Here is a 26,596-nt window from a genome sequence, read left to right as displayed (position 1 = left end):
TTTTTTCAGGTAATTCATACTAGAAAACTTTGACCAGAACAGAAACCAGTTGGGCATTCATGCAAATAATACACAAGCATATGCTACTGAGCGCTCTTCTCCAGCCTTTTAGGAGTTCCTATGCGAGCAGGTGTAAGGAAGACAGGAGGGACACCCAAGGAAGAAAGACACAAATTAGAGAGTGCATAGTATAAAGACACAAAGCCTAGCTTCCAGGACCCCCTCCCTGCCAGGATTCCCCCAGTCAAGGGCCCAGGGAAGGGAGAGAACTCTAGAAGTAAGCCCTTCTCCAGCCTACAGAGCAGCACCCACAGCTGAGACAGCTCCTAGCCCTCGGGAGGAGGGTCCGGATCATGTTAGGGTTCCACCATCACGCTGCTGTTGGTCACCCGGACACCAAACCAACCCTTCCAGTAGACTGTGTCCTGGCCTCCATGCTCAAAGCGGACAAACCGAACTCCTGGACCATAGTTTGTGAAAGTGTGAGAGATCTGGGGAGAAGGAAAGCAAGGTCACATAAACACACACACACACACACACACACACACACACACACACACACACACACACACACACACACAACAGAGCCTTTCTGGCTCTCAGCGCACCTAATGAAACAAAGAACACAACAATAAAACCAAACTCCCCTTCTTTTTCCTTCCTAACACAGACTTGCATATGCAATTATCCTTTTTTTTTTCTATTTATCCACCACTTCTAGAGCATAACCTCTTCTCACCACCCCCCTCAACACCTAGCACAGTGCTCTGAACGAAATAAATACTTTAATAAATATTGATTCATATGTTCAGTGGCTCCCTCTCTCCTCATGGCTCATTTCTCATTTCTGCCACATTTATTCTAATTTCTCTCTAGTAATCTAATTTTTTGAGTATGATTTCTAAAAGGCCTTTCTTTGACAATCTTCCCCCAAATACACACACGAGTCCTATATTTTCCTTAGCCTCAGTTTAAAATAGCCATGCTGTTTTTGATTTCTTTCACAGGTTAATTGTACACTATTTCAAAGTCCGATTCTTTTTGTGCAGCAAAATAACTGGAAATGTATACATATATTGTATTTAACTTATACTTTAACATATGTAACATGTATTGATCTGCCTGCCATCTGGGGGAGGAGAGTGGAGGGAAGGAGGGGAAAAATCGGAATAAAAGGTTTGGCAATTGTCAATGCTGAAAAATTACCCAGAATGTATCTTGTAAATAAAAAGTTATAATAATTTTTAAAAATACAGAATATAATAAATAAATGAATGAATAAATAAATAAATAGATAGATAGATAGATAGATAGATAGATAGATAGATAAATAAATAAATAAATAGATAGATAGATAGATAAATAAATGAATGAATGAATAAATAAATAAATGAATGAATGAATGAATAAATGAATGAATGAATGAATGAATGAATAAATAAATAAAATAGCCATGCTGATACTTTGTGGAGGGAATGAGAATGATCCTGCAAAGGATACAGGATCAGAGGACCTGAGATTAGACCCCGACCCCATTTTCTTATTACCTTCCTACCTGGGGAAATAATGTCTCAGGTCCCCAATTTCTTTAACAACAAAGTAGGAGGCCTAGAGTAGATCTCTGAGGTCTCTTCCAACTCTCTGAGTCTATGATTCTGCATTGAATTAGAAAATGAGTTTTCTGGTAATATATTAGAGATTGTCTCTATCCACCAGTGCTCTCTCGGAGTTCTATTTTCTTTTATTCAGGGCTTTACCTACCTGGGACCTGGTTACAATAAATATCAGTTACAGAACTAGGGCTTGGGTTTCCAAGTAAGAACTATCTATCTCAAGTTCTCTTGTTCACCGAGTGGATTGCTGCGACCCTTTGGCCTTTTTTACCCCTAAAGGTAGGAGGCAGGGCCCGATCCAAGAACCTTCTTTCTTTCTCTCCCCTCCCACCCCACCCCCACCGCTGACCCAGTCCCTTGTTCTGAGCTGGCCCAGTCCTCCCTCTATCTGTTCTAAGAGACAGATACAAATCTACTTCTCAGATTTCGGGGACAGAGCAGAACTGGTTCCTTAGTTTCTGTCTTTTTCTCTATGGCTTTTGCCCTGTGCTCTATTTGCTACCCAGAGCTCCAGTTCTAATATCAGATGGAACAAACCTCCAAGACTATCTAATCTCAGCCTGCCTGGCCAGAAATCCCCTCTGTGCCAAGGAATTGTCTAACTTTTCCTCAGAGAGGAGAGTCCACTTTCTTAGACGATCCCACTTGAGGGGAGGTTTTTCCCTTTACATTAAATCTCTACACTTTCTCCTCACTATTCTATATTCCGCTTAGCCCCAGAGGTGAGAACAAGTGTGTTCTCTTCTAGGCACTTTCCAAATCCTGTGATTTGTGACAATCGTGCTCCATGCTAACCCTTCTCTCTATACTCTGGGTTACATATAGCAGTTCCTTTTAAGGAGATGGTCCCACTGATACATTGTTGGTGGAATTGTGAATACATCCAGCCATTCTGGAGAGCAATTTGGAACTATGCTCAAAAAGTTATCAAACTGTGCAGACCCTTTGATCCAGCAGTGCTACTACTGGGCTTATATCCCAAAGAGATCTTAAAGAAGGGAAAGGGACCTGGATGTGCCAAAATGCTTATGGCAGCCCTTTTTGTAGTGGCCAGAAACTGGAAACTGAATGGATGTCCATCAATTGGAGAATGACTGAATAAATTGTGGTATATGAATGTTAGGGAATATTATTGTTCTATAAGAAATGACCAGCAGGAGCAACTGATGCTGAGTGAAATGAGCAGGACCAGGAGATCATTATATATTTCAATAACAATACTCTATGATGATCAATTCTGATGGACGTGGCCCTCTCCAACAATGAGATGAACCAATCAGTTCCAATAGAGCAGTAATGAACTGAACCAGCTACACCCAGCGAAAGAACTCTGGGAGATGACTGTGAACCACTACATAGAATTCCCAATCTCTACATTTCTGATTTCCCTCATACGCTAATTGCACACTGTATCAAAGTCCGATTCTTCTTGTGCAGCAAAATAACTGTATGGACATGTATACATATATTGTATTTAACATATACTTTAACATCTGTAACACGTGGTGGTCAACCTGCCATCTGGGGGAGGGGGTGGGGGGAAGGAGGGGAAACGTTGGAACAGAAGGTTTTGCAAGTTGGGTCAATGCTGGAAAATTGCCCATGCGTGTGTTCTGTCAATAAAAAGCTATTTAAAAAATAAAAAATAAATAAAAAAGCAAAAAAAGGAGATGGTCCCATCATACGCAAACGTCCTCTGACCCAAGTTAGTCTCCTTTCTACTCGCCCTGTGCTTTCTAGCTGACCGCCCCCAGCCTAGGCCGGAGCTCCCTGAGGGAGCCCGTGCAGCCCGTGACTCCGTCCTCTCCCGGGTTCCCAGCTGCGGGGCCGCCCCCTTTCTAGCTCTCAGCCCAAGGTTTCATCCTCCCCGACCTCCCCGAGAAGGGAGAAGCCGTCCCGCCGGCCAGCCCGCCCCGGTCCCCGCTCTCCCGCCCACAACCTTCCCGTGCGGCTTGTCACCTCTTTCCAGCCTTCGTCGCTGCCCTGGGGCACGGCCATCGTGTCACTCTTATACTCCACCAGCACGTCCTCGTTCTCCGAGAGCAGCTTCACGCACAGCTCGTACAGGCAGCCGGCGTCGCTCCTGCTCGAGTACCTGCGGGCCGCCCTTCCCTCAGCCGGGCTCTCAACCGCGCCCCTTTCCGCCCTCCCCCCACTCCCTCTGCCCCCCCCCAAAAGAAGCCTCCAAGTCCCAGCCGCCCTCTGAGGGGGAAAGACGGGCTCCTCACCAGGGGCCAACTCACCTCAGCCCTCGCCCCACCCCTTTCCGCCCACCCGGGACCCTTCCATCCCCTCTCCCTCCCTCACCAAAAAAAAAAAAAAAATAGGTATCGACACTTCCCTGCGGTTCTCGGAAAGGGAGGTGAGGCAGCCCCTCCCCCTTATCCCTCCCATCGACTCCAACCCTTTCCCGTCAAAGAGAACCCGAAGTTCTCCGCCCCGCCCCCACCTCCACCGCGCCCCACGCAACCTCACCAGTCTTTCACCACGATAGAGGGCTGAGTAGTGTCCAGGAGCTCCTCCCAGTACCCCTCAGCCCGCAAGTCAACAAGCTGGGCTTTGCGGCACCACCTGAGGGAGAAGGGTTAATGAGCACCAGCCCTGAAGTCAGGAGGACCTCAGACACTTCACACTTCCTAGCTGTGTGACCCTGGGCAAGTCACTTAACCCCAATTGCTTCAGCAGAGGGAGAGGATGAGGGGTGAGGGATGAGGGATGAGGGAGAGGGATGAAGGAAAGGGATGAGGGAGAGGGATGAAGGGGTTAACAAAAGCGAATCCCACCGCTGGCAGCTCTCTCCTTCCCCCCACCCAGGGCCTGCCCTGTGCCTTCCTTACTCAAAAGAAGTGACGAAGCATTTCTTGACATTCTCATCCTCCGTAAAGTCAGAGCCACAGTCCCCAGGAATCTCCTCCACCTTCCAGCCGTCTCCGCCGTGCTCGATATCTCTCCAGGACTCGAACTCGTCTGGGGGAAGAAGCCAGAAGCATTGTCTGCCCACTCGTCGAAGCCCGGCCGCACTTGATTTCCTTCTTTAAATCAACTGAGCCCAAGGCTCAAAGGAGGGAAGTTTCCCTCAGTGGAGGGAAAATCGGGTGTGGCTTTGGCTTGGAATTGAGAAAGATCTTTTTAAAAAAACCAATTATCGTAAACTGGGGAGGCTGCTTGAGATCTAGATCTAGATGATCTAGGCCTGGTCTAAGGTTGGAACAAGGAGTGGGGCATCTGAGCATCCCCGCACCTCCATTCCACGCCTCCTCCTCCGGGCAGGTGGATCAAAGAGGGAAGACTGCTCACTGAGCCACAAAACACTTTGTTAAGTCATAAACACCACCCTTTTTTTTTCCCCAGTCTTTGTTAATCAAACAAGTATTTATTAAGCATTCAGTGCCAGAGCACGGTACTGGGCACCAGAGATACAAAGGCAGGTTAGCCCTTATCCTATAATCACAAGGGGGACCTTTGTCCCAGGCACTCTGAAGTCTTCCCCAACCCCCTCACAGAATTTCAGACCTATCCCTAAAATTAAAAAGAAAGGGGGGGGGAAGGAAAGAGGGAGAAAGAAAGAGACAGACACAGAGAGAGACAGACACAGAGAGACAGAGAAGAAGGAGGAGGGGAAGGAGGAGAAAGAGAAAGAATGGAAGAGAGAAAGGGAGGGAGGAAGAAAAAGGAAGAAAAAGAAAGAAAGAAAGAAAGAAAGAAAGAAAGAAAGAAAGAAAGAAAGAAAGAAAGAAAGAAAGAAAGAAAGAAAGAAAGAAAGAAAGAAAGAAAGAAAGAAAGAAAGAAAGAAAGAAAGAAAGAAAAGAAGGAAGGAAGGAAGGAAGGAAGGAAGGAAGGAAGGAAGGAAGGAAGGAAGGAAGGAAGGAAGGAAGGAAGGAAGGGAGGGAGGGAGGGAGGGAGGGAGGGAGGGAGGGAGGGAGGGAGGGAGGGAGGAAGGGAGGGAGGGAGGGAGGGAAGAAAGAAAAAAAAGAACAAGCTCTGGAGCTGGGAAACTAAGGAGAGGCAGCAGACAGCTGCTACAAAATTTCCATCTCTCATGGAGCTTACAGTTTATGATTGGTGATAATAGGTAAAATGAAACTCATTAATTGTAAAGCAAAGAATGAGTAGAAAAGAAATGAATTAATTTCATTCAGAGAAGGTCTGCATATGATTAGACCACCTCTTTAGAAGGAACTACTATATCTAACCTGGAGTATGGAAGAGAAGGTTTAACATGAAATACTCCCTTCCCTCAGGCAGTTGGGGTTAAGTGACTTGCCCAGGGTCACACAGCTAGGAAGTGTTAAGTGTCTGAGTCCACATTTGAACTTGGGTCCTCCTGAATTCAGGGCTGGTGCTCTTTCCACTGCGCCACCTAATTGTCCCCATGAAATACTTCTAAAGCATATTAAGTAAGCATTGAGCCTTTGCTTGAAATGATGCATCTTCCTTCTAAGGAGGAGGAACCCACTCCCTCAAGAGGCAGTCCATTCTACTTCTGGACAGTTCCAATTGTGCAGAAGTTTGTCTTTACAATTGAGAGAACAGAATGGGGCTCTTAGTCCCCTCTTTGAGACATTGGCAAAAAGGAGGATGGAGAAATGAAAAAAGATTTGAATCCACCTTCTAGGACACTTTCTCCAGGGATTGATTAGACCCTCATTCCCAGAAGGGAAGAAATGGATTAAATATGGAAGGGATAATCAAAAAATTGAGTGATTAAAACCCGGGATCCCCAAAAGATCATAGCAACACTTAGGAGTCCAGATCTAGAGACAGAAAGAACTTTAGAGGTTATCCAACCCAAACTCCTCATTTTATAGTTGAGAAAACAGGTCAGAGCAGTGAAACAGTTGGCCCAAAGTCACACAAACAATAAGAGATAGTGCCTGAATGCAAACTCAGGTCCTTAATACCCCACAGCATTTATCTCCATGTTGGGCTCAATCTATTAAGATAAAATTTAGTACAGATAGATATAAAGTCCTGCCTTTGGATTTAAAAATTAACTATACATAGAGTGTAGTGCTAGACCAGTGATGTCAAATTCAAATAGACAATAGTACACGTGATAAAAGATCTGGGACTCTAAATGGGCCACAATTCAGTATGAGTCAATATTGTTTCTCAGGCTACATTAACAGAAGTAATAACCCTGGTCAGTTCCTATCCATGGTCCTGAATTCAATTCTGGGGCCCACATTTTAGACAGGACATTAATAAGCTGCAAAGTGTCCAGAGGAAGGCAGTTAGGATGGTAGAGAACCTGATCATTTAAAAGCTGTTAACCTGATAGGAGATTTGGGCCATGGGGTGGGGCAGCATGATCTCTAACTTCAGATTTTTGAAGGGCTGGATCAGAAAAGAGGATTTAGTCTTAGTCTACTGATTCCAAAGAACAGAACCAAAGGCAATAAGATGAAGTGGGGCAAAGTTTGGTTTGATGTAAGATGAATCCATACTTTTGGATTCTTTGGATACTTAGAAGTATCCAAGAATGATAGGCAACTTGGGAGTTAATGAGTTCCCTGCTACCAGCTGTCATAAGATCTAGATCTGAAAGTGTTTTTATAAATCCATTCTAATCACTTTACAAATGAGGAAACTGAAACACACAAAAGTGGAATGACTTGATCAGGAATCACACAGTGATAAGGGTAGTAGGGTTAGGGGGGAAAGATTAGAACCAAGAATTCCCAAGCTGCTCAACATGAATTTGGCGGGCCACTTGTCAGGGAATACTGAAGAGATCCTACTTGGGACACAGGTTGGACTGGGTACCTCCTGAAGTCCCTTCCAATTATAAAATCCTATATATCTAAATAAGACATTAGATACTGATATCTAGACATAAACACTAAAATGAGAGTCTAATTCAATTCAGGTTGTTTGGGGATGGTAGGTGAATAAGGTAACTTGCAAATCTGTATGGTCTATAAGCTGTCCCTAAATCCATTCACTTCCATTACCAATGACACAAGGATTTTTATTGCTAATCAGTCAGGTGTCCTTTTACTTGATTTAGCTGTTAGGCAAGGGAAGGGTAGGGTGGGCAGTGGTGGTGTGATGGTAGTTATGAGTTCAAATCTAGATTTCTGACTTCCCTCTCTTCCCTCTCCTCTTCTTCCCCTCTCCTTTCACTTCCCTTCCTTTTCCTTATCTTTCCTTCTTTCTCCCTTTCATAAGGTTTCCCTTTCCCTTTTCTCCTCTCCTTCCCTGTCCTCCTTCCCTTTCCTTCTCTCTCCCTTCTCCTTCCCTTCCCCTTTTCCTCTGTTCTATTTCCCTTCTCCTTCCCCCCTCCTTTTACTTTCACTCCTTTCCCTTCACTCTCCTCCTTCCCCAGATCATTTTTCTTTACCTTCTCCAAAAATGTTCTTGAGCAGATTCCTCTTCCTCTTACTGAGGAAGTAGAACATCTGCCAGTTTTCCCGATCCTCCTCAATCTGGTCCTCCCCTGCCAGCCCTTCCTGCTGGCACTTGAGGACCCAAAGTGAAGCGCCATCCACCAGCTCCTTCCACTGCAGGCACACCAGGCGGCATATAAGCACCAGCTCAGTAGCAGGCACTGAGGCCAGAATTTGGATCATGACAGGATCAGGCAGGTCTTCCACAGTTGCTTCTGGAAGCACCAGACACCCTGGAGACAGATTGGGTAGAAAAAGGAGCAGAAATCTTGTCAGTCCTCTGCTTTGGGACTATGGCTTCTCTTTTTCAAGATCTCCCCCCAGAAAACAACAGCTCTCAATTTTTGAGAGGCAAAATAATATATCAGAAAGAGCATTAAATCTGGAGTCAAAGGCCTTGCGTTCAAATTCTACCTGTGATGCATAACCTTGGATAAGTCATTTAGTTTCCTCTTCTATCATATGAGATAGCTGTGTTGGACTAGTTGACTTCTGGGGTCCTTTCCAGCTCTACATGTAGAGTCCTAATCCATAAATAATACTCTGAAAATACTAGGATCTTAGACTACAATATTCTAAGGACAGTGATAGCTTCCACAAACACAGGGCTTTGGGGCTCTGAGACAGCAGTACCTCCTATTTCGTTAGTGCTTGAAGTAATTGCAAATGCTTTCTCCAGAATGTCCCTGAGAGGTGGATAATGTAAATACTGTTAAAGCCATTTCACAGTTGGAAGTTGAGGCTCCAGGGATTTCCAGAATCCCTAGGATCCCATAATCCATGGATTTCTTGAGTTGGAAGAGACCTCAGAGATCATCTAATCTATCTAATACTCTTATTTTATAGAAGACCTAGGAAGGATTTAGTAATGTTCTCCAAGTCACACATTGGTAGTAAACATAAGAGGTGGAGTTGAACATCCTTTGGATCTCTAACAAGCTTCCTTTGATTGCATCATAAAACATTTAGTCAAGAGCCCAAAGGGACCTTAGAGATTATCTAGTCCAATTTCCTTCTTTTATAGCCAGAAGACCCGAGGACCAGACAGACCAGGAGGGAGTCAAATTCAAAATCACACAGATAGTAGGCATCAGAGCCAGGATTTGAACTTGAGTCCCAATAGGACAAATTCAGTCCAATTGCACCCATTTCAAGGTCCATTTCAAATACCACCTCCTCCAGAAAAACTTCCTTAGTCTTCCCACCCTTTATTTACACTGTTTCTTCTTCTGAATACATAAAAGCACTCTAATATCCTTCCCATATACTGCTTTTTGCTGGAATTATTGATCAATCAATCAACAAGCATTTATTAAGCACCTATTATGTGTCAGGCTCTGTGCTGGGCACTGAGGCTACAGATTTACAACGAATGATGTAATCCCTCCTTTTGATGCATTTACATTCTACCTATATGCATACCTCTTGTCCCTGTACTTCAAGGACAAAATTCTGGTCTGACTCATCAATAAGAGTATTTTGCCAAGGATCTTGCACATAATTGGCACTGGATAAGCATTGATTTAAAATGGAATTGGGTGCTCTTAGACACTAAGTAGCCCAGTTTCCCCTAGGCTTTTTCCACAGTCCTGTGGAACAGAAATAAGAATTATCGCCACCACCCCCCATTTTATAAAAAGGTAATCTGAGAAAACCATGGGAAGATTTGGATAAAATGATGGAAGATTTGGATAAAATGATGCCATGAAGTAATCAAAAGGAAAGAAATAGACAATAAGTATTGTGGAAGAAAAGAAAGAAAAATGGAGGTGTAATTGTAGACACCAATCTTGAGCCCTGCAAAAGAGGAAAGGAAGTGTATCTTCTTCATTCAAGATGGGGTGCAGGGTTGCAAACACTATCAGATTTAGTTACTGCATCACTGTTTTTCTTTGTCACAAAGATGGGGGTGGGGAAGGAATTCAAAAATTACTTTGATATAAAAAGAAAAGGCATTGGATGTTATGTGATCGTGAGAGCCAAGATTGGCCCTGAAGAGTGCACTTTCCTGACTTCTATACAGAGTAGAATTATGGGTGTGAAACACAGAATATACCAACAAATGGGACCAATCCATGTCAAGTTAGTTTTACTAAACTAATTTCCCCTCCCCCCCTTTTATTTTTATTCTTTATTTTAAAGGATAACTCAGAGAAGGGGGGCAGATAGCTGGGGACATTTAATGCATTGTAAAATATATATGTATATCAATTTTTAAAATGAGAGAAAAGGCATAAACAAAACTCTTAAAAGAAGGAATAAGGAACAGTTGGTTTGAGGTTCCAGAAACCACTGAGACTCTCTAGCCTGTAGATGGGAACATTCTCTTGGAAACAGACCCCAGGTGTCCTAATCAGCCCTTTGTCTTCAGGGTCCAACTCACACCCTGGCTGGACACTTGATGCTCTCAGGAAGGCACACCCTGCTCCAGTCAGCTCTCCTGGCCCCTGGCCTTATGCTTTGAACCCAGGATCTGATTACCTCCTTACCCCCCCTATCTCTTCCACACACAACTACCTATATTGTTGCTACTTGGAAAATTATCTGGCTCCTGGAAACTGCCACAGGAGCTGACTCACTCACCTAGATTTGGCCCCTGAGACCAGGGAATTAGTGGACCCTGGGAACAACAGGTCCTTCATTCTGGGGCCTTGTAGAGGGTACAGTGGAGAGACAGTATGGCACCATGGAAAGAATGCTGGATTTGGCATCAGGAAACCTGGGGTCAAAGCCCAGTTCTGCTATTCATTACCTGTGTAATTCTGAGCAAGTCACTTCATGTCTCTGAAACTCAGTTTCCTCATTTGTAGGATTAATTCTATAAACCAATAGGTTAAATATAGATCAAGATATCCAAGAATGTGTGTGTGTGGGGGGGGGGAGATTTAATTTATTAAACCTAATTTAAGTAGGATGGGAATTTAGAAATCTTGGGCATGCAGGTTCAAATACACCTGGACAAGATTCCCTCAGAATATATCAATCCATCAACAAGGATTTATTAGGGATTTAGGAAAAAAGAGAAAGAGAGAAAGAAAGAAGAAAGGAAGAAAGGAAGAAAGAAGAAGAAAGAAAGAAAGAAAGAAAGAAAGAAAGAAAGAAAGAAAGAAAGAAAGAAAGAAAGAAAGAAAGAAAGAAAGAAAGAAAGAAAGAAAGAAAGAAAGAAAGAAAGAAAGAAAGAAAGAAAGAAAGAAAGAAAGAAAGAAAGAAAGAAAGAAAGAAAGAAAGAAAGAAAGAAAGAAAGAAAGAAAGAAAGAAAGAAAGAAAGAAACCGTGAATTGTGCTGGAGATAAAGACATGAAACAGACACTGATCTCAAGGAATTTAGGCAAGGGTAGGAAATCAGTTTTGAGCTGGTCTCCCCTCAGAAGGTCCAGTTCCGGCCTTAGCCTCCCCATCAAGCTCAAAGATCCCGCTGGAGACGCCCCCTCTCCCCTCCTGTACACACTGACTCAGCAAAGGCCTCTCAGCCCTAGCCAGAGCCCAGCTTGGTGCCTCTTAGACTTCGAGTTCTGCGCCTCTCCCTCTCCACCACATCCTTGTCAGCCCCTACATGGATGGTACTTGATGGGTTCCCCTTCCCCCATTGACCTGAATGCCTCTGGCCCTTGCTATCCTGCTGGGCAGCCTGGCGCGCTGAGATATAACGGTGCCAGAGAGGTACGGAGGTAAGAAGCATGGGATAGTGAGAGGAGACGGGAGGAGGAGGGGGCAGGGAGGACATGGGATGGGAGGAAAGGCGGAGAGGGAGGGGAAGGAGCAGAGGGGAGAGAAGACCCTCCTTGAGATGCCGTAGAGAAGGTTATGGGTTACAGATTTCGCAAAGGGACATTGAGCCAGTCTGAACATTAAAAACGCACTTTTATCTCCCACCTGACTCAGCTTCCCCCACAAACCCACCTCCCCCCCACACTGAGACCGGCGCACGAGCCGAGAGCACCACGTCAGCCCCACTGACACGGGCTTCTGGAGAGGCTCGGAAGCAGTGGATGGAAGAGCCCGAGAGGAAATGCGTTCTATGGTCCGCACTGATGGGGAAACTGAGGCCGGGGTGGGCATCTCGTCCAAACCCCACGGTCCTGACCCCTCTCCAGGCGCCGCCTTCTCCCGCTTTTCCTGAAAATGGGAAATCACCTTGCTGCCCTTTCCCCGTGTCCCGCCTCCCCTTCCTCGCCTCCCTCCCTCTTGGGGGGAGGACGTGACTCTGCTCCCTTGGCCTGCCCCGAAAAGTCTTCCCTGGGAGGAGAGTGGAGCGGTCCTCCCCGGCTGCAGCCGAGTCTTCCCCCCCCCCCCCCCCCCCCCGTCCTCTACCTGGGAAAACGTCATCCTCCATGTCTTCCCGGGGCGCGACGCGTCTATCCGCGAAGGAAGGGCCGAGGAGCGCCGCTCCAGATGTTGCGGTCCGGCGGGTGCTCGGCAGCCAGACGCTCCGCCCTCCCCTTCCCTGCACCGACTGTCCCCGCTGCGCTCTGCCCTGCTCTCCAGCGCGGGTGCGGACGGGCCAGGCTGGCCAGCGCTCTTAAAGGCGGCCGCTACCCCGCCCCGGGCCGTCCGGCTCCTCCTCTGCTCTTGGCCCGGGGCCCATCTCGACTCCGCTGGGAACGGAGAGTCGATGCTGGCCCCGGTTGCGGCGCGCTGCCCTTCCCCCCGGGCAACTGTTTGGCCTTGTGGCAGGTAGAGGGGCCCCCGGGATGCCGGAGTCTGCGGAGGGCCAGGAGCGGTGCTGGGCCTGGAGGGGCGCGGGGGGGAGGGCGCTCCTTCAGAAAGGCCTAAGATGGGAGTCCGCCGCTGCAGAACCGGGCCAACTCTCCGGGCCTTGCGCTGGGGGTTGGGGGAGCGCTGGGGCGGCGGGAGGGGGAAGGGCTGCTTCTGGAGCAAGCTAACGTGGGGAGGGGACAGTGCCGAGGGTCTGGGGAAAGGCTAGAAGGGCGGGAGAGGTCACACAGTGAAAGTTGCGGCCCTTGGACCTCACACTCAACCTGCCCCTCCCCCCTCCCCTGCTCTAACATTTCCCTGTTCTCACTTCTCCCTTCCCCCATGCCCAGCTCTGACCTCCTCTAGTCCAAGGTCCCTTCCAGCTCTTCCATTCCGCATTCTACATCCCCCCTGGCTCGGACGGCTCTGTTCCGAGGTCCCCCCGGCTCTGACAGCCCAACCTGTCAGGTCACTTTCACCTCCAGATATGTCTCCATCTTGGTTAGTGTTTGGGACACAAGCTGGATGGGAAAGCGGCAACTTAAAAGGCAAAATTTTCTCATGATCCTTCCCCAGGAGGCTGATGGTGGATCTAGCTCTTCTAGATGCTTCCCATAATCGGATCCCCAGAGATTCTCAGTGAGCACAATAAAGCCCAAGTGCACGGGACAGGGACGGGGAGGGGGCGGTCCGGGGACCAGCCCCAGCTCTGCGGGTCTGAGGATGTGACGAGGCAGAGCTTCGGGATTCCAGGCCCTAGTTTTCCTCCTCGTGAATCAGTTTTATTTTAAATAAGTCTAATAAAGGATTTATACTGGATCATCGAATCCAAGGTCCCTCTTAATTCCTATATTTTAGGTTGTAAAATTACACACACACACTCACACACACACTCACACACACACACACACACACACACACACACACACACACACACACACACACACACACACACTGTCTCTGACATTCTACATCCTCAGGCCTTCCCAAGAGTCCGCAGCCGCAGAACACCTGCTCTGTTCTAAGATCCTCCTCCGCTCTGACACTTCCCAGATTCTGGGATCCTGGGACTGGGAGGACCCAGCAGCCCGGGCTGGGGGGAGGGGAGGCGGGACTCTGCAGGGCCGAGGGGCGGGGCCTCAGCCCGGATCCGCGCTCACTCCGCCCGCGGAGCGGCCGCCGCGTCGGAAGCTGGGAGGGGGTCCCCGCCGCTCAGGATGCTGCGGGTCTCCAAACGGCGCTGTCGAGGTCACTGCTGGGGGCGGGGCGATGGGGGAGTCGGGAGAGAGTCTGTCAGAAAGGAGGGGGCGCGGGCTGTGGCCCCGGGGCCGTGCGGAGGGGCCGAGGCGGGAGCGGGGACTAGTGCGCCGGGGTCCCTGTCCCCCAAGGGCAGTGCCGCACTGCAGGCGGGCGGGGGCGCGAGGCCGCCGCAGCCACAGTAATTTTCCAGGCTGAACTAGCGGAAGCCAGGGCCCCTGGGCCGGCCCGAGATGGACCCGCCGAGGCTGGGGGCAGGCAGGAAGCGGAGAGGGCAGGGAACCGGCCCAGCCTGGACCGCTGCTCGGACAGCCCTGGAGACTGAGGCCCGCAGGGAGACTGCGCTTGTCCGAGATCTCACTGAGAATAACTGGCGGCCACTCGCTAAAGTACTCCGACAACAGATGCTCACGGTGAACACGCTAGCGAGCACATAGAGACAGAGACGGAGACAGACAGAGAGACAGAGAGACAGACAGAGACGGAGACAGAGAGAGACAGAGACAGACAGACAGAGAGACAGACAGAGACAGAGAGAGAGACAGAGACAGACAGACAGAGACAGAGAGAGAAAGAGAGACAGAGACAGAGAGAGAGAGACACAGAGAGAGAGAGAGAGAGAGAGAGAGAGAGAGAGAGAGAGAGAGAGAGAGAGAGAGAGAGAGAGAGAGACAGAGAGAGAGACAGAGAGAGAGAGAGACGGAGACAGAGAGAGAGAGAGACAGACAGAGAGAGAGACAGAGAGAAATAGAGAGAGAAAGAAACAGAGAGGAACAGAAGAGAGAGATACAGAAAGACAGAGACAGGGACTCAGGAGGGAGGGGAGAAAGAGAAAGAGAGACAGAGACAAGAGAGAGAGTTACTTTTACTTATAGATGATCCCTAATATGAAACGAGCCCCGGGACACAACTGGTCCACAATACAAATAATTCCCAGAATGCATATGTTTGGTTGTCAAATGTACATGACAATGGAAAGATCAATTTCACATTCCTAATCTGATTTTGCACAACGATGCTGTGCATTTTAATGATATTTTAATGGAATGGAATTAGGGCATGAGCCTGTTTCCCAGATCTGCCATTTACTGGAATCTGATTATGGGAAAGTTGGGGACCCTCCCTGCGTCTCAATCTTCCTATCACTAAAATAAAGGATCTAGATTAAAGTTCAAAGTTCTCTTCCAGCCTCACCCACGGTGGATGGGGAGAGAGTGCCCTGGATCATCAATCAGCCACATTTTTTAAGTGTCTCTTCGGTTGTCAAATATACATGACAATGGAAAGATCAGTTTCACATTCCTAATCTGATTTTGCACTGCCATGCTGTGCATTTTAATGATATTTAAATGAATTGAATTAGGGCATGAGCCTGTTTCAGATCTGCCATTTACTGGAATCTAACTGATTATGGGAAAGTTGGGGACCCTCCCCGGGTCTCCATCTTCTTATCACAAGAATGAGGGGGTTGGATTAGAATTCAAAGTTCTCTTCCAGCCTCCCCCACTGTCCATGGGAAAAGAGTGCCCTGAATCACCAATCAGTCAGCATTTATTAAGTGCCTGCTGTGCGCCAAGCACTGAGACAAAAAACAAAAATGAAACAGCCTCTGCCTTCAGAAGGTTTACAATCCAGGCAAGAGAGACAGACAACACACACATGTGCAGTATATCCTTAAAAAGATAAAATTTAGTTTGAGGGAGAAGGCACTAGTGGGGAGTGGAATTAGAAAAGGTTGTATGTAAAGTAGGAATTCTGGAATCTGTAAACTTAGTCCTTTTAGATATGTGTGTGGGCATGTGTTAGTAATTGTGCTATGTAATATAATTGGTTTCCTCTGCATGTCTATTTTATTTTATGAATTTAACAATGTAATTAATAATTATAGACTCTGGACATATCCACCTGTTGTTTCCTCATTAGATTGTGAACTCTGAAATTAGGAGATGTCCTTTTTTTCCTTTTTATATCATCAATATGATATAAAGTTATATATATATATATATATATATATATATATATATATATATATATATATATATATATATACATATACATATATATATATATATAGTAGGCATTTAAGAATGTTAACAATGCTTATTGACTGACTGATTGATTGACCAGACTACCAAAGAGATCCATAGCACAATAAGGAAGGTTAAGAACTCCTAGCTGTTGCTTGAGCTGAGTCTTGTAGGAAGAGGAAAGGAAGGGAGGCACTTCAGTATGAATCTCAGCCTGTGCAAAGGCAGAGATGGGATGTGGAGTTTTGTGTGTGAGGAACATAATGCCAGCTTAAAGGGGGAACCCGAGATAGAGTTAAAAGAAGAGTGGGTTTGGAAGGAAAGTTGAGTTCTGTTTTCAGCATGTTCAGTTTAAAATGATAGGTCATTCACTTTGGAATACTCAATAGTTTGGGTTGGTGATGGGGGATGAAAGAGAGAGAGACAGAGACAGAGAGACAAAAACAGAGAGAGAGAGAAAAAATGAGTGCATGAATGGATAGATGTCTAGATGGATGGATAGTTTGATGCATAGATAGATAGATGCATAGATATCTAGAGATAGAATAGATAAAGTAGATGAATAGAGTAGATAGATAATTTGATAGGTAGATAGAAAGATGGATGGATAGTTGATAGATCATTTTAGAGATAGAATAGAGTAGACAGATAAATGAGTAAATGGATGGATAGATAGATGAATAGATGCATGGATATGTGGATGGATGGATAGATGTAAAGATGGATAGATGGATAGTTTGATACATAGTTTTAGAGATAGGCTAGAATAAGTAGACCAATAGAGTAGATGAATAGATAGTTTGATAAGTAGATAGAAAGGTGGAAAGGTAGATGGATAGTTTGATAGATCACTTTAGAGATAGAATAGATAGTTGGATAGATAGATAAATAGACAGACAGGCAGATAGATCAGGAAATCATAGAAATAATTAAACTCTTAGGAAATGAAAAATCTGAATGGGTCATCAGTCACTTTGTGCTTTTGTCTCTAAGCCACTTCTAACACTGTGACTATGGCACCTGAAAACAGCACCCCTCATAAGCATGTTTCTGATTTGTGTGCTTGTGTGCTTGTGTGTGTGTGTGTGTGTGTGTGTGTGTTTCCTAACACTTAGACCCAGAGCAATGCAGAATCCAGTCCTCTGTGAAAGTATTTGTGCTGTTCACTTGAGGGACCCATGATCAGTGTGGGCACTGCCCTTTACAAGCATGTTCCCACTGTTTATGTGTACCCCCCAATACCCAGTCATGGTTCTCATGGACACTGGCCTTCACAGACCTGTGTCTGATGTTTGCAGATCCTCAGCCTGCCCTGAGTGTTGGAACCATGATCTCCATCAATGAGTTGCCCAGTAATATCCTCCTGGAGCTGTTCTCCCTGATACCAGCCCGAGAGCTGCTGAGGCACTGCCGGCCAGTCTGCAGCCTGTGGCGGGACCTCATCGACCTGGTGTCCCTGTGGAAGCTGAAGTGCCAGAGGGAGGGCTTCATCCCCAAGAAGTGGGACCAGCCAGTGGCCGACTGGAAGGTTTTCTACTTTCTCTGCAGCCTCCGGAGGAACCTGATCCGCAACCCCTGTGCTGAAGGTGGGTCCCCTTGCCCTCAGCACTGTGATAGAGTCTGTACGTGGAGAAGGGATGACCCAGACATAGGTAGCATGCATCGCACTGGCCACACATGTAGACAGCTACAGCATCCATCTCAGTTGCACAAGGTAGCTAGAATATACATTATGTCATGGCACAAGGTACACAGTATCCATACCCATATACAATATGCTGGACAGAACACCCACAATGGGCAATGTAGCCACTATACTGGGTAGAGATCTGGTGTAGCTATTTACAGTACACACAATTACAACAGTCCGTTGTAAATGTCATGGTGTACGTGGCCCTGACTATACAGTATATAGTGTACTATGCTATGTGTGTATATGTATATATATATATATATATATATATATAGAGAGAGAGAGAGAGAGAGAGAGAGAGAGAGAGAGACAGACAGACAGACAGACAGACAGACAGAGACAGAGACAGAGAGCCAAAGACAGAGAGACAGACAGACAGACAGACAGAGAAAGAAACAGAGAGAGAGAGAGAGAGGAGTACGATCATTGGAATTCCTACGTGGGAGAACAGCCATGTACAAACCCAAATCAGTGGTTCAGTCGAAAAGAGCATGGAGCCAGAGGAGCTGAGGTAGACTCTTGGGTCTATTATAGAACTTTGCCCTTTCTGCTCCCTCCTATGTAAATCAGAAGTGGGGAGTAGATGGCCCCTCAGCTTTCAGTCTGTTGTCCTGTGTCATCAGCAGATACCCACTCCCACCCCTGGGTTTCAGTGTGGGAAGTAGTGGGATGACCACCTCAGCACAGCCCTGAGGGAGGCTCCCCCTCTAATCTTTGCTCCTCTCCCTTATAGAAGGCTTTGAGTTTTGGACCCTGGATGTGAACGGAGGAGATGAGTGGAAAGTGGAAGACTTGCCGGGTGATCACAGGAGGGTGTTTCCTAACTCCCATGTCAAGAAATATTTTGTCACGTCTTATTAGTAAGATTTGGAATGGGGGGGAGGGTATTGGCCGCAGGGAAAGGGGTGGATTGGGTGGATGATGAAAAAGGGACTGGAGAGTCTCCCAATCTTCCTGCCCTGCCTGCCACAGGTGACCAAACCAAGAGAAGTCCACAGGTGGGGGCAATGGAATGATCCCTCATGATGATCAGGCTACCCAAGAGCTGGGGACCAGGGACAGGGTGAAGGTGTGGGGAAGACATGTGTGTGACCATGAGGGGAACATTTTCCCTGGGGTTCCTCCTCCCATTTTTTCCCTCCCCTTATTCTCTTCCTCCAAGCACCTGCCTCAAGTCTCAATTAGTGGACCTGAAAGCTGAAGGATATTGGGAGGAGCTAATGGACCGGACTAGACCAGACATCGTGGTCAAGGATTGGTGAGTGTTGATGATAGGAAGGTGTCTTGCCCTTTGAAATCATTCTCCGAGATGAGTGGTTGTCCTGCCCTGATCTTACTAACAGTAGCCAGAAGAACAGGAGGGAATCAATGTAGATATGGGCAGGAAGAGAGACAGAATATCTCCAGAAACTTCCTTTGGATTCTACCTTTCTCATTCCGTATTTCATTGGGTTGGGTAGTGGACAGAAGGCAGTTATGCAAATGTATAAGTCACAGCCCCTCCTGTCCACAGTGGAGATTACAGCCTAAAACTGGAAGAGGGATGACATTTATTCTGCTTGGTCTCAGGGAGAAGAACTAGGAACTGTTGGGGGGGAGGTATAAAAAGACTCTACAGAAAATTATTTTTAAAACTCCTAATGTAGTGGATAGAGCACCAACCCTGAAGTCAGGAGGACCTGAGTTCAAATTTGATCTCAGACACTTAAAAATCCAGCTGTGTGACCCTGGGCAAATCACTTGACCCCAACTGCCTCGGAGAAAAAACTCCTAATAACCAAGTACCCCAAAGAAGTACATAAGCAGTTCTACATCTCTTCTTCTACCTGTCAATAGCCTTTCATTATGTCCAAGTCAGAGTTCATCAACTTTTCCTCTAGACCAGTGGTCCTCGAACTTTAAACAGGGGGCCAGTTCACTGTCCCTCAGACTGCTGGAGGCTGGACTACAGTAAAAACAAAAGCTCACACTCTGTCTCTGCCCCTCAGCCCATTTGCCATAACTGGGCGGGCGCATAAACATCCTCAGTGAGCCGCATCTGGCCCGTGGGCCGTAGTTTGAGAGCCCCTGCTCTAAACCATCCTTCTTGCTTCTCTTGCGGGCACTATCAGTCTGAATTCATTATTCCGCTTCTCCCCCTTCCAGCTGCATGTTGTCCCCAGAGCCTTCAACATTTTCCCTCTTGTGGTCAGTTCCTAATTTCCACAATTTCTTCCCCAAACCTCCCAGGTTTGCAGCCAGACAAGACTGTGGCTGCAAGTATCAAGTCTGTGTGCAGCTCCTATCTTCAGGGCATGTGCCTCTGGGCACCTTCCAGCCAGATCCTGTTGCCATCCAGCAGTGGAGCGATGCCAAGTGGAGAGAGGTGAGGAGAGGGGAGGAAATCGGGGTACAAAAAGTCCTCTGAGTTGGAGGGGGTTTTCGGTGTCTCAGACCATCGTGGGACCCACCCAGCCCAGATCCCTTCTGCCATTGCCTGACCAGAGATGCTAGCATGAGACCAGACAAGGGGATTAGTAGAATGCTTGACATAGAGAACACCTCCTGGGCTGGTTGCTGCCTTGGGAGTTATCGAAAGGATAGAAAAGAGATATAGTCTCTATCCTCTTTACTTTACGGTCTACTAAGGGGATAAGGCAATAACACCATATTAGGTGCTGGTTTTTAGATGTAGAGTGGACATGTGATTTTGAAGGGGGAAAGTTGAGGCCCTTGCTACCTACAAAATCAGAGATAAGTTCACATCCCCTTCTTGCTGGACCTCAGTTTCCTCATCTGTAAAGTTAGAGGGTTGAACAAGACCAATGGTTTTCAAACTTTTTTTTTCACACATTATTCTTTGGTACGAAGTACCAAGACACACTGAACAACGACAACAGTACAGAAAAGTCGGAATACTGTCATGTACAAATAATAATAATATTTGTATGGCACTTAAAAGATCTGGAAAGACCTTTATAAATATCTTCTCATTTTATTGTCCCAGAAATCCTGGGAGGTAAGTGCTCTTATTATGACGATTTTTATAGGTGGGGAAACTGAGGCAGATAGAAGTTCAATGATTTGTCCAAGCTGACATAGCTAATAAGTGTCTGACGCTGAATTTGAACTGAGCCACATCTCCCCGATTCCAGTTTCAGTTCCAAGTATAAGTTCCATATAATTCTTGATAGGTCTTTTTTGAGATTGCTGGACCACAGCAATGGTTCCCAGCCCTCTTGATATGCTAGTTGTACATCTGATCATCATTAATTGGCAAAAAATTCATTTCTCACAAAATAATCTTGAGATTCAAGGTCCCATAGCCCACAGACCCCTGGGAGTCACTGGACAAGATGAGCTCAAAGGACCTTTCCAACTCTATGCTAATAAATCATGCAGAGTTATTGTTGTTATTATTGTTTATCCTTTTTTCTCAAAGAAGACCATGAAATCAGGAAGGTGATACTATGACCTCCAAATAATTGGATTTAAATGGGTGGGGAGAGCTGTTCAAAACCTCCTGCCTCACTTTGCCCTCCAGAGCCATCTGGAGCCAATGGCCAGAGGTAGATCAAGACAACTGGAGATCTTTGTGGTGGCCAGAAACTGGAAATTGAGTGGATGTCCATCAATTGGAGATTGGCTGAATAAATTGTGGTATATGAAGGTTATGGAATATTATTGTTCTGTAAGAAACGGCCAACAGGATGATTTTAAAGAGGCCTGGAGAGACTTACAGGAACTGATGCTGAATGAAATGAGCAGGACCAGGAGATCATTGTATACTGCAACAACAATACTATATGATGATCAATTCTGATGAATTCAACAATGAGATGAACCAAATAAGCTCCATTTGTTCAATAATGAATAGAACCAGCTACATCCAGTGAAGAACTCTGGGAAATGAGTGTGAACCACTACATAGATAGCATTTCCAATCCTTCTGGTTTTATCCGCTTTATTTCCTTCACAGGTTAAATTTACATTATTTCAAAGTCTGATTTTTCTTGTGCAGCAAACCAACTGAATAAATATATATAATACAAAGGTCAATGTAAACAATTACCCATGTATATATTTTGTAAATAAAAATCTACAATTAAAAAAAAAAAAAAAAAAAAAAAGACGACTGGAGATGGCCCTGGATGCAGTAGGGAGACTTTGGCCTTTTTAAACTAAGATTTTTTTTAGCAGATCTCAGTTTAAGACAATGCCCATCCAGTGATTAAGGCTAGGTAAGAAAGAAATGAGGCAAAGAATGGCATTTTTTACCTAGTCAAAAAAAAATTCCATTTGGGAGGGGAAGACCCTCAAGGTTTCTGACCAAAACAGCAATTGACCTGAGACTTACTGCTGACCAATCAATTATAGGGATTTGGGTTTAAGATATGTCTTTTTTTATTAAAGCTTTTTTATTACATATGTGTGGATAATTCTTCAACATTAGACCTTGTAAAACCTTGTCTTCCAATTTCCCCCTTCCGCCACCCTCTCCCCTAGCTGACAAGTAGTCCAATAAATGTTGAACATGGTAAAATATATGTTAAATCCAATATATGCATACATATTTATACAATTATCTTGCTGCACAAGAAAATCAGATCAAGAAGGAAAAAAACCTGAGAAAGAAAACAAAATGCAAGCAAAACACAGCAACAAGAGTGGAAATGCTATGTTGGATCCATACTCAATCCCCAGTCCTCTCTCTGGGTGTAGATGGCTCTCTTCATCATAAAATCATTGCAGCTGGCCTGGATCATTTCATTTTTGAAGAGGGCCATGTTAAGACACGTTTTAAAAGAAAGAAATCTAGCCTGTGAACCTTAAGATAGGAATGCGGAAGACAGGAAGGAAAGAAGAAAAGGAGAGAGGAAGAAAGGGAGGGAAGGAAGAAGGGAAGAAGAATTCAGAAAGAAAGGGAGGGAAGGAGGTAGAGAAGGAAGAAAAGAAGGGGAAAGAAGGGAAGGAGGAAGGAAGGGAGACAGGAAGGAAGGAAGGAAGGAAGGAAGGAAGGAAGGAAGGAAGGAAGGAAGGAAGGAAGGAAGGAAGGAAGGAAGGGAGGGAGGGAGGGAGGGAGGGAGGGAGGGAGGGAAGGAGGAAGGAAGGAAGGAAGGAAGGAAGGAAAGAAGGGAGGGAGGGAGGGAGGAAGGAAGGAAGGAAAGAAGGGAGGGAGGGAGGGAGGAAGGAAGGGAGGTAGAGAAGGAAGAAAAGAAGGGGAAAGAAGGGAAGGAGGAAGGAAGGAAGGAAGGAAGGAAGGAAGGAAGGAAGGGAAGGAAGGAAGGAAGGAAGGAAGGAAGGAAGGAAGGAAGGAAGGAAGGAAGGAAGGAAGGAAGGAAGGAAGGGAGGGAAGGAGGGAAGGAGGGAGGAAGGAAGGAAGGAAGGAAGGAAGGAAGGAAGGAAGGAAGGAAAGAAGGGAGGGAGGGAGGGAGGAAGGAAGGAAGGAAGGAAGGAAGGAAGGAAGGAAGGAAGGAAGGAAGGAAGGAAGGAAGGAAGGAAGGAAGGAAGGAAGGAAGGAAGGAAGGAAGGAAGGAAGGAAGGAAGGAAGGAAGGAGGGAGGGAGAAAACTCTGTTGCCTGGTCTTCAGCGGGGCAGCTCCTACTCACAAGAGACTCACGGGACACCAAGTGTATGCCTCTGTTTCCTGGTTCCTTGCTCCTCTGCGTTGATTTCTTTAAGGATTGGATAGACACTCTCCCTCAGCCCTTTTCCCTTCTTCCAGGTCTCCCACACGTTCTCCAACTACCCGCCTGGTGTCCGCTATATCTGGTTTCAGCATGGAGGAGTGGACACACATTATTGGGCTGGCTGGTATGGGCCCCGGGTCACCAACAGTAGCATCACCATTGGTCCTGAACTGACTTGAGCCAAAATACAGCCCCCATCTGCTGCACCCTGACCTACTGGTAAGTCAGTGTCCTGAGACTGTCCCTCGGTCTGGGCCCTCGAGGGGAGGTAACTGGACACATGATATTCCTTCTGGCTCAGTGACTTCCTACCTCTGTGAGCTTGGGCAAGATATTTCCATTCTCTAGACTTCAGTTTCCACAGCCATAAAAAAGAATAAGACCGGCTGATTGCTAAAGTCCTGCCCTACTCTGACCTTCAGATCTCTCCTGGCTCTAAAGTCTCTTATTTGAACATTTTATGTCCTAAAGTTTCTATTGACTCAGACATTGTGCTCCAAAGCCTAATAGAGCTTGGATATTCTCTATGCTAAGCCCCCTCCCAGTTCTGACACTTTGTTTTAGGGCCCCTCCCAACTCCAATCTTGTGTCCTTTCTGGCTCTGACAGCCTCTCTTCTAAAACCCCTCCCAACTCAGTTGTTTTATGCTTTAAAACCCCATCCTGCTATTTTCTGTGCTAGGATTTTCCCAGCTCTGGATGCTAAGATCCCTCCCAGGTCTTATATTCTGTGTTCTAATATCTTTCCCAGTTCTAGCATCCCTCCTAGCTCTGACATCCCGGGTTCTAAGGGCCCTCTCAACTCTGACCTCCTGGGTTCTAAGGGCCCTCCCAGCTCTGACCTCCTGGGTTCTAAGGGCCCTCCCAGCTCTGACCTCCTGGGTTCTAAGGGCCCTCCCGGCTCTGACTTCCCGGGTTCTAAGGGCCCTCTCAGCTCTGACCTCCTGGGTTCTAAGGGCCCTCCCAGCTCTGACATCCCGGGTTCTAAGGGCCCTCTCAGCTCTGACCTCCTGGGTTCTAAGGGCCCTCCCAGCTCCGACATCTCGGGTTCTAAGGGCCCTCCCAGCTCTGACCTCCTGGGTTCTAAGGGCCCTCCCAGCTCTGACCTCCTGGGTTCTAAGGGCCCTCTCAGCTCTGACCTCCTGGGTTCTAAGGGCCCTCCCAGCTCTGACCTCCTGGGTTCTAAGGGCCCTCCCAGCTCTGACATCCCGGGTTCTAAGGGCCCTCTCAGCTCTGACCTCCGGGGTTCTAAGGGCCCTCCCAGCCCTGATCTCCCGGGTTCTAAGGGCTCTCCCAGCTCAGACATCCCAGGTTCTAAGGGCCCTCCCAGCTCTGACCTCCTGGGTTCTAAGGGCCCTCCCAGCTCTGACATCCCAGGTTCTAAGGGTCCTCCCAGCTCTGACCTCCTGGGTTCTAAGGGCCCTCCCAGCTCTGACCTCCTGGGTTCTAAGGGCCCTCCCAGCTCTGACCTCCTGGGTTCTAAGGGCCCTCCCAGCTCTGACCTCCTGGGTTCTAAGGGCCCTCCCAGCTCTGACCTCCTGGGTTCTAAGGGCCCTCTCAGCTCTGACCTCCTGGGTTCTAAGGGCCCTCCCAGCTCTGACCTCCTGGGTTCTAAGGGCCCTCTCAGCTCTGACCTCCTGGGTTCTAAGGGCCCTCCCAGCTCTGACCTCCTGGGTTCTAAGGGCCCTCCCAGCTCTGACCTCCTGGGTTCTAAGGGCCCTCTCAGCTCTGACCTCCTGGGTTCTAAGGGCCCTCCCAGCTCTGACTTCCTGCATTCTAAAGGCCCTCCCAGGTCTTATATTCTGTGCTCTAAGACCCTTTCCATCCTAATATTCTCCATTCCATTCCCCTTCTTTAACAGCTCCACCATTCTAGGTCCTCCTTCTTTGCACTGCTGTTACCGTCAACTCTCAATTATCCAGTCCCCTCTCCGCCACATGATGATTCCTGGTTGCAGTTGGAGCAACGTGAAACCACAGAAAGAAATCACTGGCCCTGAAGTCGGGAGATGTGGATTTGAATCCCCAGCTCTGCTGCTTCCTGTGTGACCCGGAACCACGTCACTTTACCCTCTCTGAGCCTCAGCTTGTTCCTCTGTAAAATGAGGATGAGTCCAGGATGGTTCTGAGAAAAGCACTTTGTAACCCTTCGGGGAATATAGAGCTGTGAATTATTATGATTATTGCACAGAGGACTCTACACTGGAAAGCACTTTAATTCCCATAAGGAAGGCAGATGCTGGCATCTCCCTGAGAGGAGGGAACTGAGACTGAGAGAGGGAAAGAAGCTGGGCCATGGTCCCAAAGAGTGGTGGTGGCTGGGACTAACAGCCGGGTTCCTGCGGCCTGCTCAGGGACTAAAGGCCGGGTCCCTGCTGCTTACTCCCTCTGGGTGCCTCTGAGCAGAGAAGGGGTAAGTAAAGAGCCAGAAGTCATCCAGGCCCCTCGGGGCACTTGGAGAGCAGTTCCAGGGAAGTTAGTGCAAGGGGGCTTGGGACCACAATGGGGTTGAGCTATAAGTTGGAGTCTGGGCTCCTACCCAGCCTGGCACGGATAGTGGCGAGTTGACTAGCTAACTCACCAGCCTCTTCCAACTCTTTTTTCTCCCTTGCTTCTCTAGTCTTTCTCACTGTCCCCAGTTTTTAGTCACCACTAGTCTCTCCTTTAAAGACAAGGGGGCTGAGTTTATCGGCTATGGTTTCAGGAGCCATCAGGAGCTTCAGGGAGAGAGAGGGGTGGGCAGCTAGTTTGTTGAATGGACCCCACCACTCAGGGTGAAGCCATTTTCTTGGCTTAATTCCTCCTCGACATCTTGTCCCCTAGCCAGAGGGTGTTCTAGCCCCGGAAAGAACCCAAGTACTGAGAGCCTAATCAGACCCCAGGATTTGATTCGGGGAGAGGGGAATCTTCCCATTTGGGAGATAGGAATCAAGAGAAAAAGGGTCCTCTCCTCAACAGCCAGATAACATCAGCTCCTGCTTCTTTCAATTCCCCCTGGACCTTTTACCCTTAGGCCATCCTCTTCCTGGGGCCCTGCCCTCCCTCTCAGTAGCCCCATGGACCAAGGCTTGCCTACACTAATGAGTCTTCCAAAGCTCCTGCCAGGAGCTGCCGTTCTCAGGATGCCCACCCCCTCTGACTCTCTCCCTCCTGCTGCTGTGAACCCCACACCTTCCTGCTCAAGTGCCACCAATTTTCCTCCTCAGATTCTTCTCTTTGGAGCAAGTAGCCAAATAAAAGGTGTTTCAAGTCAAA

The 26,596-nt window shown here is 47.1% G+C and overlaps 2 protein-coding genes across 3 annotated transcripts; one reads left to right on the top strand and one right to left on the bottom strand.

The window, feature by feature from the left end:
* FBXO2 (F-box protein 2) lies at positions 1 to 12,491 on the bottom strand. The gene is made up of 6 exons (XM_074306282.1): positions 12,314 to 12,491; positions 7,957 to 8,235; positions 4,451 to 4,580; positions 4,089 to 4,184; positions 3,573 to 3,708; positions 1 to 491 (listed from the first exon to the last, which is right to left on the bottom strand). The coding sequence occupies exons 1-6, from the start codon at positions 12,333 to 12,335 to the stop codon at positions 357 to 359; spliced, it is 798 nt and encodes a 265-aa protein (XP_074162383.1). The 5' UTR covers positions 12,336 to 12,491; the 3' UTR covers positions 1 to 356.
* LOC141564154 (F-box only protein 44-like) lies at positions 12,356 to 26,596 on the top strand. 2 transcript variants are annotated; one of them, XM_074306281.1, is made up of 7 exons: positions 12,356 to 12,676; positions 17,280 to 17,567; positions 18,408 to 18,534; positions 18,837 to 18,932; positions 19,904 to 20,039; positions 23,379 to 23,562; positions 25,204 to 26,596. In XM_074306281.1, the coding sequence occupies exons 2-6, from the start codon at positions 17,309 to 17,311 to the stop codon at positions 23,520 to 23,522; spliced, it is 762 nt and encodes a 253-aa protein (XP_074162382.1). In that variant the 5' UTR covers positions 12,356 to 12,676; positions 17,280 to 17,308; the 3' UTR covers positions 23,523 to 23,562; positions 25,204 to 26,596. The 2 variants fall into 2 exon arrangements, with proteins under 2 accessions (XP_074162382.1, XP_074162381.1); XM_074306280.1 differs by lacking the exon at positions 12,356 to 12,676 and adding an exon at positions 13,842 to 13,945.

Source organism: Sminthopsis crassicaudata, chromosome 3 (genome assembly GCF_048593235.1).
Source record: "Sminthopsis crassicaudata isolate SCR6 chromosome 3, ASM4859323v1, whole genome shotgun sequence".
Lineage (NCBI taxonomy): Eukaryota > Metazoa > Chordata > Mammalia > Dasyuromorphia > Dasyuridae > Sminthopsis > Sminthopsis crassicaudata.
The sequence above is the reverse complement of the archived record's forward strand: the minus strand, read 5'-3'. Positions and strand labels throughout refer to the sequence as shown.